The 13,689-nt window shown below is 41.1% G+C and overlaps 1 protein-coding gene across 2 annotated transcripts; it reads right to left on the minus strand.

Annotated features, from left to right (window-relative positions):
- Positions 1–1,563: 1,563 nt before the first annotated feature.
- On the minus strand, positions 1,564–3,539 carry LOC104423836 (transcription factor IIIA-like). 2 transcript variants are annotated; one of them, XM_039314698.1, is made up of 5 exons: positions 3,407–3,539; positions 3,070–3,207; positions 2,383–2,550; positions 1,998–2,292; positions 1,564–1,899 (listed from the first exon to the last, which is right to left on the minus strand). In XM_039314698.1, exons 3-5 carry the CDS (start codon positions 2,395–2,397, stop codon positions 1,598–1,600), a joined length of 612 nt encoding a protein of 203 aa, XP_039170632.1. In that variant the 5' UTR covers positions 2,398–2,550; positions 3,070–3,207; positions 3,407–3,539; the 3' UTR covers positions 1,564–1,597. The 2 variants fall into 2 exon arrangements, with proteins under 2 accessions (XP_039170632.1, XP_039170637.1); XM_039314703.1 differs by lacking the exon at positions 3,407–3,539 and having other exon boundaries at positions 3,070–3,357.
- Positions 3,540–13,689: the final 10,150 nt, after the last annotated feature.

Here is a 13,689-nt window from a genome sequence, read left to right on the forward strand (position 1 = left end):
CGAAATTCAGTGAACATGATAACATTGTGAAAGTCTAAAAGTAAGTCATCCCAAAACTGATAATACACACCTCCACGGCTGGATAAATATCAGCATATGGCAGAAAACCCAGAAGCCAACAACATATCCAAGTGGCATGCTCATGTAAAACGACTTCATGTCAATCCAGCCATTGTCCTCGCGTTATTTGGACCTTTGAGTAGGAACAGCATCTGCTTCTTCAGGGTTGACAGTTGTTGGGCAACTTTTGTCAAGTGCAAACCCACATAGTCCTTTGTTACCTTCAAACGAACCTTCTGAAAATGTGAGAAACTGTTTCCATGCTGGGATCATAACAAGAAGTTGATTATAGGAGAGGTTCAAGAATGAAAGGAAGTTCAGATCTGAAAGCTGCATTGGAATTATCCCATCGAGGTAGTTATATGACAAGTCTAGGGACTCAAGCTGCTGTATTTTCCTAATGAGGGGGGGATAGGACCTGAAAGCACATTGTGAGACAGGTTGATAAAATAGAGCACTCAAAGATCTCTCAATGCTTCTGGTATTGGACCCTCCAATCTATTGCTCGAGAAGTCAAATGAGGTGAAAACAGTTAGGATCTTCACTAGTTCAATTTGCAGACCTTTGATAGTAATGCTTACGCTGTCCTGATAATAGAGCTTGCTCAACCCAAGAAAACGGATATTAAAGATGGTCAAAGTGAGAATTAACCTTCATGACCTCCCAAGACATCAGGAAATCTTCAGGAAGCATACTGCTGAAATTGTTGAAAGCTAGGTCAACAATTTGAAGCATCTTCCATGTGCCATTAGTGACTGGACAGCCAATTTGCCTGTAGAATTTTCTGGAATGCAGAACAAGAATTCTCAGGGTAGATATGTTCTTCAAGTGGCACGGGAATACATCCTTAATCCAATTGTTTCCAATGTCTAGCACCTCTAACGTCGAACATTTTGCCAAAGAAATCGGAAGCTTTCCTGTCAAGAGATTACCATTAACATCCAAAGTCCTCAAAAGGCATGTGCCTTGGAATGCATGTGGAATTCCTCCAGTCAGGTTGTTATTCCTTATGTTCAACACCTATGCATTATCCTTGGCTAATGCCGAGTGCCCCGAGACACTCCAGCCACTAATCTGAAAGGAAATCTAGCTCATTGGGTAGAGTAACTCTTTTTTGCAGTAGGGACTCAATCGCCGGACATTTCCTCTTTCTCCTGCCTCTGGGCCTAGATTGAAATTGCTCATCTAACTCCTCAAAATCACCCTGAAGCGAAGGAGCCAAATTGATAAGTATTAGGATTGTCCAAATCTCATGTAGTAAAAAGCTGGATTTCAAAAGAGCAGTAAAATTGAATTTTAATATTTGAGAGAATGAGAGAATAGGGCTCACTGGAGTGTAAACATGGCAACCAGTTCTCTCATGATGGTCTCTCACGTGCTTGTACACATACTTCTTGCGACAATCCTTATGGCTGCATACAAATGGTTTCACCTCAAGATGAACAGCCATCACATGCTGACATAAATTTGATTTCTGTCAACAAGGAAAACAATCGGCTAATGTACACTCAGCAGCCACACGATAAATGAACTCGCTTCAAAGTTCCATACAATTATATTCCATGCCCAGCCAAAATCTACTTAGTAGGTGACTGCATTGCACTGTTGAAAAAATGCTGAGACAACCCTCAACATGACATCTGAATGCTTCTGAATCAGCCAAATTTTTCTTCTCATGCGTGTGGAGATGCTGTTGGATAGTCTTCCTCAACCGCTTAGTCCCACATATGTCGCAATTGACTAATTGGTGAGCTGACCGCATGTGCTCCTTTAGATAGTCAACATTGCTGAAGTATTTCATGCACTCACAACAGAAAGCCTCCACATTCTCCAGTTTGACTGCAGCAGTTGAAATGACGTTATTATTGAATAGACGTTAAACAGCTCATAGATATCATTCAGCTTCACCAAGACACCTTCATAATTAAGTGACTCACCATGAGAATCTTCGTGCTTTTGCAACTTCAATGCAAACTTGAAAACCTTTCCACACCCACCCTCCGGACAAACATGCTGCTTCAGACTCTTACATTCACCAGACGTCAATGGTTCCTCATCATTGTGAATTTCATTCAAGTGCCTCTTCATGTTCCCTTGATACACAAATGACTTATTGCAACCATCAATAGGACAGTTGAAAATCTTGCCTTTATGCTGAAGAAAGTGACGAGCCAAATGGTCTTTTCTCTTATAGCTGGCAGAGCAATCCTGTATAGAACACTTGAAAGACCTCTGCAAATGAATTTAGCATATTGAAACATAGATACAAAGCATACCAAATCTCTAGACATCAATAGGAAAAAAATGAATGATGCTTCAAACCTCAAAATAGAACATGCGTGACCGAGGCTGACTTGATGGTCCCCCAACCTGATACTAGTCCAATCAAGATACAAGATTGCAGCCTCTTGCACTTTGGAGTCCTTTTCAGTGGGATCCAATGCTTCACACCATATTATATCATAACTAGATGAGCCAACATACTTTATCCTACAAGGTCTTGATTTTAGTATAGGTAAACTTCCAATGGACAAATGGAAAAGAACAGAACAGCTTCATTTTTCAACCAAAATCAAACCTCTTTTTTATTATAGAAACCTATCTGTGAAACTAGACCACACTAAAAGATTGATGCTTTTTCAATGGTGCTTCCATTTTATAATGTTCCACAAGATTAAAGCACTTTATCTATAAGTAATCACCATTCCACAGCCCAGAAAATCATGTACATCCCCAACGATAATATCTGAATTGCTGTTTCTGACGCCTCATTAGAAGTTACAAATGTGAAAATTTTGATGGCAAAGACCACAACCGAGCATTGCGCATCAAAACCATCTGCTCAACAAGACCGGTGCGACCGTGCTCAGAACCTGTCCACTTTACAAACTGTACCTCACAGTCGACCACCTCCATTAGAGGTGTAATCTAATCGAAACTTGACTAAAATTTTCAAAGAACTTGCTTTCATGTTGCAGCATCAATAACAAAACGGAGAACTCAACATACCTCGAGCGAATGGCCCTGCATATGCTGCCTCAAGTACGCGGGTTTCTTCAAAGTGGCGCCGCATTCTTCGCAGGTATTATTAGCCTTCGCTCCTTCCTTCCCCTCGACCCCTAGAACCATCGCCGCTTCCACCTCATCCTGATAAAGACCGAAGCAACACGAAACCACTTCACATCGGCCCCCATCGCGGCGTACATTCGAAGCCGAGCATATTCCACAAACGCAAAACCAGCAATTGCCGATCGAACTAATCAAATCGTAGCGCCAGAACTCGCAGCCCAAAACGAACCGAGCTGCATGGGAACCGTCGGAAGGCAATGAAGGGAAGAGAACTCACCTCGTGGCGCAACTGGATGTGAGAAGTGACGAGGGACTTCCTGGACCTGCAGATCCCGCAGTGCTCGCAGTAGTAAAGCCACCAACTTGAAGAGACGCTTGGATCGGTGTTGTTCTGGGCCTAACTCGACTGGGTTCAAAGCTATTATCAGTTTGGGCCCAAAATAGGCCCGGCCCGGTAAGCTTTCCATCATCTAAGATTGTCAAAAGTCATTACCGACCAAAACCCTCTCCGACAATGGAGATCCCTCTCTACCAACTGAGTAGCACCCTCCTACCGTTTGGGTAGTCTTGAATCTACAGCTTTGAAACCCTTCATCCCCTCAATCCTTCAATCATCTTCTCTCCCGTCCCAGTACCAACGATTCAAAGTACATTGTTGGTGAAAACCCTAAACCCATCCTTCGCCTTTCTAGAACACAATAAATCCCTAAAATCCATCATCCCATCATCGCCTCTGAGGCGAGCTCACTCCCCCGATCTGTAGTAAATATCATTCTCGTTCGCCCACCCACCATCTTCATCATACTGGTGCCGACTCCATTCAGCCTTTTTTCGCAGAAACAGAGCTCCCTTCATCCACTCTCAGCCTCGCTCCCCACATCGGCTGGTTCCAAAAATTAGACCAGCTTATTTTCACGGTTCTTGATACTATTTGTGTAGACAGGAAAATGGAAAATCAGTATGTCGAAGAGTGGAGGTTGGCGGCTCTCTACAAGAGTCTGAGCAATCTCTGGTCTGAGGAAGATGTGGTGGATATTCTAGGTGAAATTCCTGAAAAAAATCTGCTAGCATGCCGGAAAACGTTGTATGGGAAGTTCTTTAATAAGCCTAATGTGAATTTTAATGCATTTATCAGTACGATGAAAAAAGTTTGGCGGAATGAAAATTTTACCTGTGCTGTGATTGAATTGGATATTATTCCTTTTCTTTTCCGTCGGAGGCTGAAAAACAACGGATATCAGATTTTGGGCTGTGGTCATTTTCAAGTAATTTATTAGTCCTAAGCAGTGCGACCCCGACACCCCTGATAATTGTTATGATTTTAATCACTTTGTGATTTCTAGGTAAATCTATTTGGCCTCCCTTTTGGGAGAGTTACATATGCAGTTGTTTAGGAAATTGCATCAAAAAATAAAGATGTAGTGGAGGTGAAATTAGAAGCAAAAGGAAACAGTAATTATAAGGTTGGTAGGGCCAAAGTTAAGCTGAATTTGGAAAACCCTCTCAAAACTGGAGTTTTGGTGAATCTCGATAACAAAAGTTTGTGGGTAGAGTTTACGGGTGCGTTTGTTTCACGGAAAACTCAATGATAAAGGAAAATGTTTTCCTTTGTTTGGTAATGTATCATTCAAAATGTTTTCTACCGTTTGGATCCTCTTAAAAAATAATTTCACACTTCATTACGGGAAAAAAATTGATTTTTTTTTATCGGCTAGCTTACAAGGGATGAGCTTCAGCTATTGCTAGAGGCGACAAGCTTGCCAATTGGTTGCTAGAGGTTGCGAGCTCACCCAATCTCGCCGAGGCTTGAGCCTTATTGCTAGAGGCCACGAGCTCACCTGATTTAGCGAGGCTTGAGGCTCATCGGCCTCGGACAAGCTTAAGCCTTATTATCGAAGGCCATGAGATTGCTCGATTTGGAGAGACCGAGCTCACTAGCTGTCCTTGTGGCTGGTGATGGGTGAAGAAGAAGCAAAAAGAAAAAGGAAAATAAGCACATTCGAATTTTTTATTTTTATTTTAAAATGTTTTCCAAATTTTAATTTTTAAAAAATAAAATATTCAAATTCAATTTTTTAAATATATTTTTATAAGAATAATTGTTTGTAAACCAAGCATCAAATCTAAGCTTTGATAGATTCGGAAAACGTTTTCTAGTCTTTTCAAAAGGGAAATCATTTTCCTGAATTTAAGATTTGTTAAGAAAACGTTTTCCGTTTACTCATTTTCTTGAGCGACCCAAACGCCAAAAAATGAGGAAAACGATTTCCCTGAAAATGTATTTTGCGAAACAAACGCACCCTAAGTATGAACGGCTACCACACTATTGTTATTCATGTAAGAAAATTAGGCACTATGCTACTTTCTGTAAAGAAATACCATATAAGGAGTAAGGGCTAGCAGCGAACTTACCAGGTTGATTTGGACATTGGCTTAGAGCAGAAGCACGGGAGCTTAGTACTTATAGGAAAATATTTTATGGTAAACAAGAGTTCCAGCAATCCCCATCGAGCTCTCCTCCGCCATGGAGTTTCCCCTCTACCGATTGTGTAGTCCCCCTCTACCAGCTGGGTAGTTCCTGTTGCATTTCTCTTCTCTGATCTCGGAGCCTCTGCTTGCTTCGATTCTTCGTCTCTTTTCCTTAGTGCTCTTCTTTGTGTTGCGACGTCTAACCCTATACCCTCCCTTTGGAAAGTTCACGAACCCTAATTTTCTGCCCCTTTCCTCCATAGCAAGGTACCGCTCCATCTTCACTCATCTGAGCTCCCTTCAACCCTTAAATCCATGATTTATCCAAAACCCCATTCCCCTACAAACAAAATATGGTAGATCAGAACAATGAAGATAGAAGACTAGCGGCTCTTTGTAAAAGCATGGGAAAACTCTGGAATGCAGTCAATGTCGTTAATATCCCAGGTGCTATCTCTCCTGAAAAATTACTTGAGTGTCGCAAAACCCTATTTGGCCGATTCTACACAACCCCAGCTTTGAAATATAATGTTTTTTTAAACCGATGAGGAAAGCTTGGAAGACGGAGAACTTTACCTATGCGACGTTGGAACCTGGTTTTTTCTCCTTCTCCTTCCATTCAGAAGCTGAGGCACAAAGAGTTCTCCAATCGGGGCCTTGGTCTTTCTCTAGCCATCTTCTCATTCTGAGGCAGTGCGAACCTGATACACCTGAGTTTTGTTATGATTTTAATCACTGTGATTTCTGGGTAAAGTTTATTGGCTTACCATATGGGAGAGTTACCTATGAGTTGATCGAGGAAATTGCTTCCAAACTAGGAGCGGTTGTTGAAGTGAAACTGGAGGAAAAATGGAAATAGCACCTACAAAGTGGGTAAAGCCAGAGTGACATTGCCATTAGAAAACCCTCTGGAGACTAGTGTGATTGTGAATCTAGATAACAAAAAGCTTTGGGTTGAATTTAAATATGAACGACGCCTTACTACTTGTTACTCTGTGGCAGAATTGGCCATTATGCAAAGGAGTGTCTTTGAAATACCTTACAAGGAGTCAGGGTTGGAACGAACTTACTGGCCAATTGTGGTGATTGGTTGCGAGCTGAGGTGAGGGAACTAAGCCCCTATGGCAAAATATTTTATGGAAAGAAGGAGCTCCCTCTTGAAGAAGTGGATGTAGTGCTTGAAACCCCATTATCTCCTGTACCTGCAACAGAGCAGAACAGTTCACCATCATCCCAGCAAACCCAGGTTTGTAATACTAAGCTAAAAGGAAAGGAAATTTACAAACCTTCCTCATCTCGGGAACTAATTCTGGTTGAAGTGAAAAGCCCCCGAAGAGGGAAATTGCTGCATTGATGAGGAATCAATACTGATACTCCACGAGGAACAGATGAAGGAAGCTGAAGTTGGACTAGAGATGACCCTCACTGCAAAGTCGAAAGGGAAGTATGTGAAGTCGACAAATTCAAAAAAAGTAAAAAGATTCTGTCCATATGGAGCACAACCATCATCTCAACATTCAGAGAACAGTACTCAGCTAGTGGAAACACCTATTAGGGTGGCAGAAAAGTCAGATCAATGGGCTCTGGTGGCTAGCCCTAATAAGCCACCAAATTACCCATGAAACTCTTAAGCTGGAATTGTCAGGGGCTGGGCAATCCCCTGACAATCCAGGCCTTGCGAGTCACTGTAACTCAAGAACGGCCCAACCTTGTTTTCATTATGGAAACAAAAAATCCGGAACAGAAAGTGCTCAAAATAAAAAGGAGACTCAAGTTTCAAAATAGTTATATAGTTAATCCGGAAGGTACAGCAGGGGGCTTAGCTTTATTCTGGGATGATCAACTGAATCTATCCATTGACTCCTCCTCAGCCACAACAATCTTTACTCAATGTCATCTGAAAGACAGGAATCAGGTAATGAAAATTATTTTTCTCCATGCTCCAAATGTCTTCAGGGAAAGAATCCAGTTATGGGAATATATTTTTTCAGTTAGTGTGCATTATCGACTACCATGGCTTTGCTTGCATGATTTCAATGAAATACTAAATCACTGGGAGAAAGTGGGTAAGTACAGAGCTGAAACTTACAGGTTAACAGCTTTCAGAGACTTTGTCAATTAGTGCTCTTTGATGGACCTGGAATGTAAGGGATGCTCCTTCACCTGGTCAAATAAACGTGAGGGAGAGAATCTGGTGAAAAAGAGACTTGACAGGGCCTTCTGCTCGCTTCAATGGAGAATTACTTACCCAGAGGCTAAATGCATTGCACTCTCGGCGATAGGCTTGTATCATACTCCTCTTCTGATATCCCTGGCTCAACCAAAGAGTAGAAAACGAAAGTAGTTTAAGTATGAAGCATACTGGACTGACGATGCAGAAAGCAAAAACATAGTCACAGATACCTGGAATGACGCTGCTGCAAATGATCTTAACCTGGTGGAGAAATTGCAGCAAGTAAAGAAGAAGTTGATATTGTGGAGTAAGAGCAAATTCGGCCATGCAAAGAAGAGGATCACCTGGCTGAAAGGTGAACTCCATAACCTGATGAACAGCACGCAAATAAATGGAGAATCAGATCGAGAGAAAGAGATAACTGAAGAAATTGACCAACTATGGCGACAAGAGGAGATGTATTGGGGTATGCGGTCGAGGATAAGCTGGATAAAGTGGGGTGATAAAAACACTCGATTTTTTCATGCGACGACAATTAAGAGGAGATGTTGAAACCAAATAACAATGCTGAAAAATGAGAGTGGAGCATGGGTTCGAGGGGATCAGCAGCTACAGGGGATGACAGAACAGTATTACAAAAGCCTATACACATCAGTGGGCTTCCGCAACTGGCAACCTATAGTACAACTCATTCCTACTTTAGTGGATGACCAGATGAATCATACCTTAATGGCTCCACTCACCGAGGAGGAAATCACCACAGCTATGCAACAGCTAGGAGCCTTCAAGGCACCTGGTCCTGATGGGTTTCATGGCATCTTCTATAAAGAGCACTGGTCAGCAATCTCCAAGGATATCTATCAAGCAATGCAGCTCTTTTTCACCTCTGGTCATCTAGATCCTGCATTAAACAGAACACTCATCACACTGATATCCAAAATCCCACAGCTCGAAAAACTGGAGCAATATCGCCCTATTAGACTCTGCAATTTTCTATACAAAATAATCTCCAAAGTACTAACAAACAGGCTCAAACCAACTCTACCACACATCATTGCAGAGGAACATAGTGCATTTGTGGGAGGCATGCAGATTTAGGATAATATATTGATGGTTCAGGAGGTGCTACATAGACTACGAACCAGCAACAGGAAAAAGAAATTTCAAGCAGTTTTAAAACTAGACATGCAAAAGGTGTACGATCGCATTGAGTGGGATTTTCTTAGGGCTTGTCTAACAAAATTAGGTTTCTGTGACCTATGGGTACAGTGGATCATGCAATGTGTGAGCACAGTATCTTTCAGCATAAATTTCAATGGAGAGCCCTTACCTTTCTTCAAACCCACCCGTGGCTTACGCCAAAGAAACCCACTCTCACCTTATCTCTTTATCATTGTGGCCAATGTGCTATCCATCCTGATGAAGAAACCTATCCAGGAGGGTTCGCTTACAGGAATCAAATTGAACAACCACTGCCTTACTCTGTCCCATCTACTCTTTGCTGATGATTCGATCTTCTTCCTGCATGGAACAATTGTAGAATGTCAAAACTTGGTTGATATATTAAATCAATACTGCTTTGCTTCAGGATAGGCAATCAATCTCAACAAATCAGGCATCTACTTTAGCAAAGGATGTCCTACAGCTCTAAAGAGAAACATGGCATCAGCTCTTAGAGTTCCAGAAATCACAAAGACAGGGAAATATTTGGGCATACCTTCAGACTAGGGGCAATCCAAGAATGACATGTTCGCATGGATCTTAGCTTGGGTCAATTCTAAACTGGACAGCTGGAAGGAAAAATTGTTATCAAAAGCAGGAAAGGAAATACTCCTGAAAGCGGTAATACAAGCTATCCCTCAATATGCTATGTCAATATTCAAAATACCTATATCGATTTGCAAAGCAATTGAGAGAAAGGTTGCATCTTTTTAGTGGAAAAGTAATGAGAAAAAGGCTGGACTTGGAAGAAGTGGGATGTGTTGAAAACCAGAAAGAGTGAAGGGGGTTTGGGTTTTAAAGATTTACAGACTTTCAACATAGCAATTCTAGCAAAGCAGATGTGGCGTATAATTAAAAATCCAGACTCTCTGTTAACCAAATTATTAAAAGGGCTGTATTACTCACATGGCGACTTCTGGAGTGCTGGCAGAGGTTCACGGCCCTCGTGGGGTTGGCAGAGTATCATCAAGGCAAGGGATTCGGTTGCTCCTTAGGTCATGCACATGATAGGCAATGGAAAGAACACATAAATTAGAACAGATAGATGGCTAAAAAGTGGCCCCATAGGAGGCCCAGCAACAAACAAAGAACCAGAAAAAGTCTCAGATCTCATAAATCCAAGTACAGGCACATGGGATTCGGTTGCTCCTTAGGTCATGCACATGATAGGCAATGGAAAGAACACATAAATTAGAACAGATAGATGGCTAAAAAGTGGCCCCATAGGAGGCCCAGCAACAAACAAAGAACCAGAAAAAGTCTCAGATCTCATAAATCCAAGTACAGGCACATGGAATGAACTTCTACTACACTCTATGTTTGATGAAAGAAGGGTTCGGGAAATTTTAGCCACACCCATTGGCTTACCTGATGAAGAGGATAAACTGGTATGGATGCACACAAAATCAGGAGATTACTCGGTAAAGAGCAGTTATTTTATATTCAGGAATGTCTCTGTTATACCACAGGATACACAAGCAACCTCGTCTTACCAAGCCAATCCCAACCTCTGGAAATATATTTAGCAGTCCACAACCCCACCTAGAATTAAAATTTTCCTCTGGAACGCATGTAATAATGCCCTAGCTACAATGGAAAATTTGAACCACCGAAAGATCGTACCTTCTCCTTTATGCCCCCTCTACAAACGGGAAGCAGAAACGCTCAAGCACACATTTCTTCTCTACCCATGGACTGCTAAGGTTTGGAATCAAGCCCCCCATGCATCTACAGATCTCCAGATTCGGCCTTACCCGGTTCAAAGACTGGATCTGCAGCATACAACGGAATCTAGTTATTTCGGGCAAATTTAATCACATAGCGGTGGCATTATGGAGCATTTGGAAGGAACAAAATCAGTTTATTTTTAGCCATCAAAACCCAAGGCCGCAATCAACAATAGCTAGAGCAAAGGCGTTCACAGAAAGTTACAGAGTTTTAAACGGTAAACCGAACAGCAAGAAGGACACCGAACACTTATCTGAATCCTGGCTTCCACCTCCTCCAGGTACAATTCGAATCAATATAGATGCATCTTTTGCTTCCGATCTAGATAATAACGTAGCACCCACCGATGTGAGAGACCTCCTCGACACAGAGCTGCCATCGCTTGTGTCTGTCGAGACCACCGAGGCTTCCTGGTGGACGGTTTTGCGAAGCTAGTCGATGCTGCTTCGGCTTCTCATGCAGAGGCGATTGTAATGGAAGAAACCCTAAATTTCATCGAGAGCCGTAGCTTTCTCTCTTCTCAAGTACACTATGACTGTTTATCTCTAGTGCACGCGTTAAAGACTTTGACTGAACTGAGTTGGGAACTGCAACCGATTGTGAGCCGGGCCCAAGAAAAACTCGGCCATCTACCAGGCCTCTCCCTGGCCTACTGTAACTGGAGCACAAATCGCCCCATGGACTGGATAGCGAAGGCATGCCAAAACAACTCCTTACCCCGAATTGGATTCTTAACCCCCCGCTCTATTTGATCTTTTATGCACCGATGTTATGAGTGTTATTTTCCCTCATATGAAATAGTAAATCAAGTGATGATGTTTGCTGATAAAAAAAAAAAAAAAAAAAAAAAAAAAAAAAAAAAAAAAAAACAAGAGTTCTAGCAAGAAGGAGAGGAGAGTGTGCCCGAAACCCCCATCTTACCGGTCCTTGAAATGGAACAGCAGCAACTAATGCATGACTCTAACATGAGCGATCCTAATTGAAGCAAAACGAGATTTACATTCACCTCACCTTCGCCAGAATCACAGCATTATGGAGAATCGGAGATTACCTCATCAATGGAGCCAAGCTAAGTTGCTGTCGGCAGTCCGATCAACTAAGGGAGCTCTCATGATCGTCGTCGTCGGTTAAAATGAAGACTCGTAGAAGAGCTTCAAGTGAGTTACGCCACTTCAATCTTCACGGCCACGAAACATAATTGAACAAGGGGCTTCCCGGGAGGTGGCCGTCCGGCGATGGCGACGTCACCTGGGGCGGTGATGAGCTAGAAATGAGAAAGACGTCTTTGGAAATCGGTTCATGAGGGAAATCCGAAATGGGCTCTGATTTGGAAATCGAGGAGTGAAAGTTTATGGGTCAAGTGAGCCCACACGTTGATTGAAGCCTTATGGGTCACATTCATGAGCAAATGGGTTTGGGCTTGAGTTGATGGGTTTGGATCAAGCTATCGGGCCAAATTTAAACTCAATGGTCGAATGGGCTGCAAAAATAATCTTTCTCTTCCTCTGTCTTTTCTCATTCTTTCTATTATTATATATTTTTATTTTTCAGATGTATTTATCCTATATGTGTATATACGATTTTGTCGACAAAAAGATTCCGATGTCGGTAGTACTCTTATTTTCCGATCATCCAAATGCCATATAACTTTTTAATCGATTACTTGAGTGCTAAAATATTTTTAAAACAATCCACACAAGTGTCATGCCACATCATATTTCTTGCACTTTGATATATATTTTGAAAATTTGTGGCACTAAAGTGGTTGAAAAAAAAATTGATACTCAAGTGAGTGTCGTACAATGATATTTGTGGTATGCATATCCCCAAATCTAATAGTAGATTAGCTCTTGTTTTAATAATTCACAAGTGGACACATAACTATATGAAAGTTACGAATGAAATATCAATTCTACCATACCAAATAGTAGATTACCACCCCTCATACCATGATTTAGGTTTATGCAGTAATTATTGAACATAATCAGTTAGTTATTAGATCATTAATTGTAGATTGTTATTTTCGTACAATATATTTTTTTTTTGGTCAAAATTTTCATACAATATTCACTTGTGCCAAAGTTTTTTTTTTTTTTTTTTTTTTATCATCATCATTTGAGTGTCATATACTTTTTCAAGTCATCACTTGAGTGTCGTAACTTTTTGAAGATATTTCTTACAAAGTATCATGCCATGTTAGATTTACAGTGCTTAGTTGGACGTTCTAGAAAAAATTATGACATTCAAGTGATCAATTGAGAGATATGGTACTCAAATTGACCTTTTCTTTTTCCTTTTTTTTTTTTTATAAGTCATGAAACTCAAGTGGTTGAAAAAAGTTATGACACTCAAGTGAGCATTATAAGAGAATTATGATACTTGTATTTTTAATTATCCCAAAGTAAATCACTAACATTGTTGCAAAATCAAGTCAATATGCATTAGCAGATCTCGTAATTATCCCAAAGTTATGGCACACGAAGATGATTGTTTTAGTGCCTGAAACTTAAGTCTTTTGAGTTTGTATCGACCTGAAACAAATCCGCCACGTTGGATCAAAGAATTCACAAATTGGTCATGTAGAGGAGTCCAATCATGATGTCCGATCCTCCAATCCCAGTGTCCACGCTCACGATTGTGGTATTGTGGATGTCAGTGTCCATTGAAAGTAAGCTTTTTAATACCTTACACTTAGCGTTACTGAATTGATTTTACATGAGGAAAATAGATAGGATAAGCGGACTCTTCACTAATTATTTGATGAGCAGATTGTGAATGACATCCTATCAGTGCCCTTAAATACTCAAACTCTACAAAACAATTTGGTATGGACTGTTACAAAATCAGGGATCTTTATGGTGAAGAGTGCATATAACTGGATGTGAGGACAAAGGAAAAATCAATCAACATCACAAGCGTCATCATCATTCCAGCTACCCCACAAGTCATGAAACCAAATTTGGCAATTA

This window comes from Eucalyptus grandis, chromosome 1 (genome assembly GCF_016545825.1).
Source record: "Eucalyptus grandis isolate ANBG69807.140 chromosome 1, ASM1654582v1, whole genome shotgun sequence".
In the NCBI taxonomy this organism is placed as follows: domain Eukaryota; kingdom Viridiplantae; phylum Streptophyta; class Magnoliopsida; order Myrtales; family Myrtaceae; genus Eucalyptus; species Eucalyptus grandis.

Bases quoted from the DNA above. Each gene is read 5' to 3' on its own strand.
- LOC104423836 (XM_039314698.1), bottom strand. The intron at 1,900-1,997 runs GTGAGTCACTTA...CAACTGCTGCAG, and splicing joins AAAGCACGAAGATTCTCATG to TCAAACTGGAGAATGTGGAG.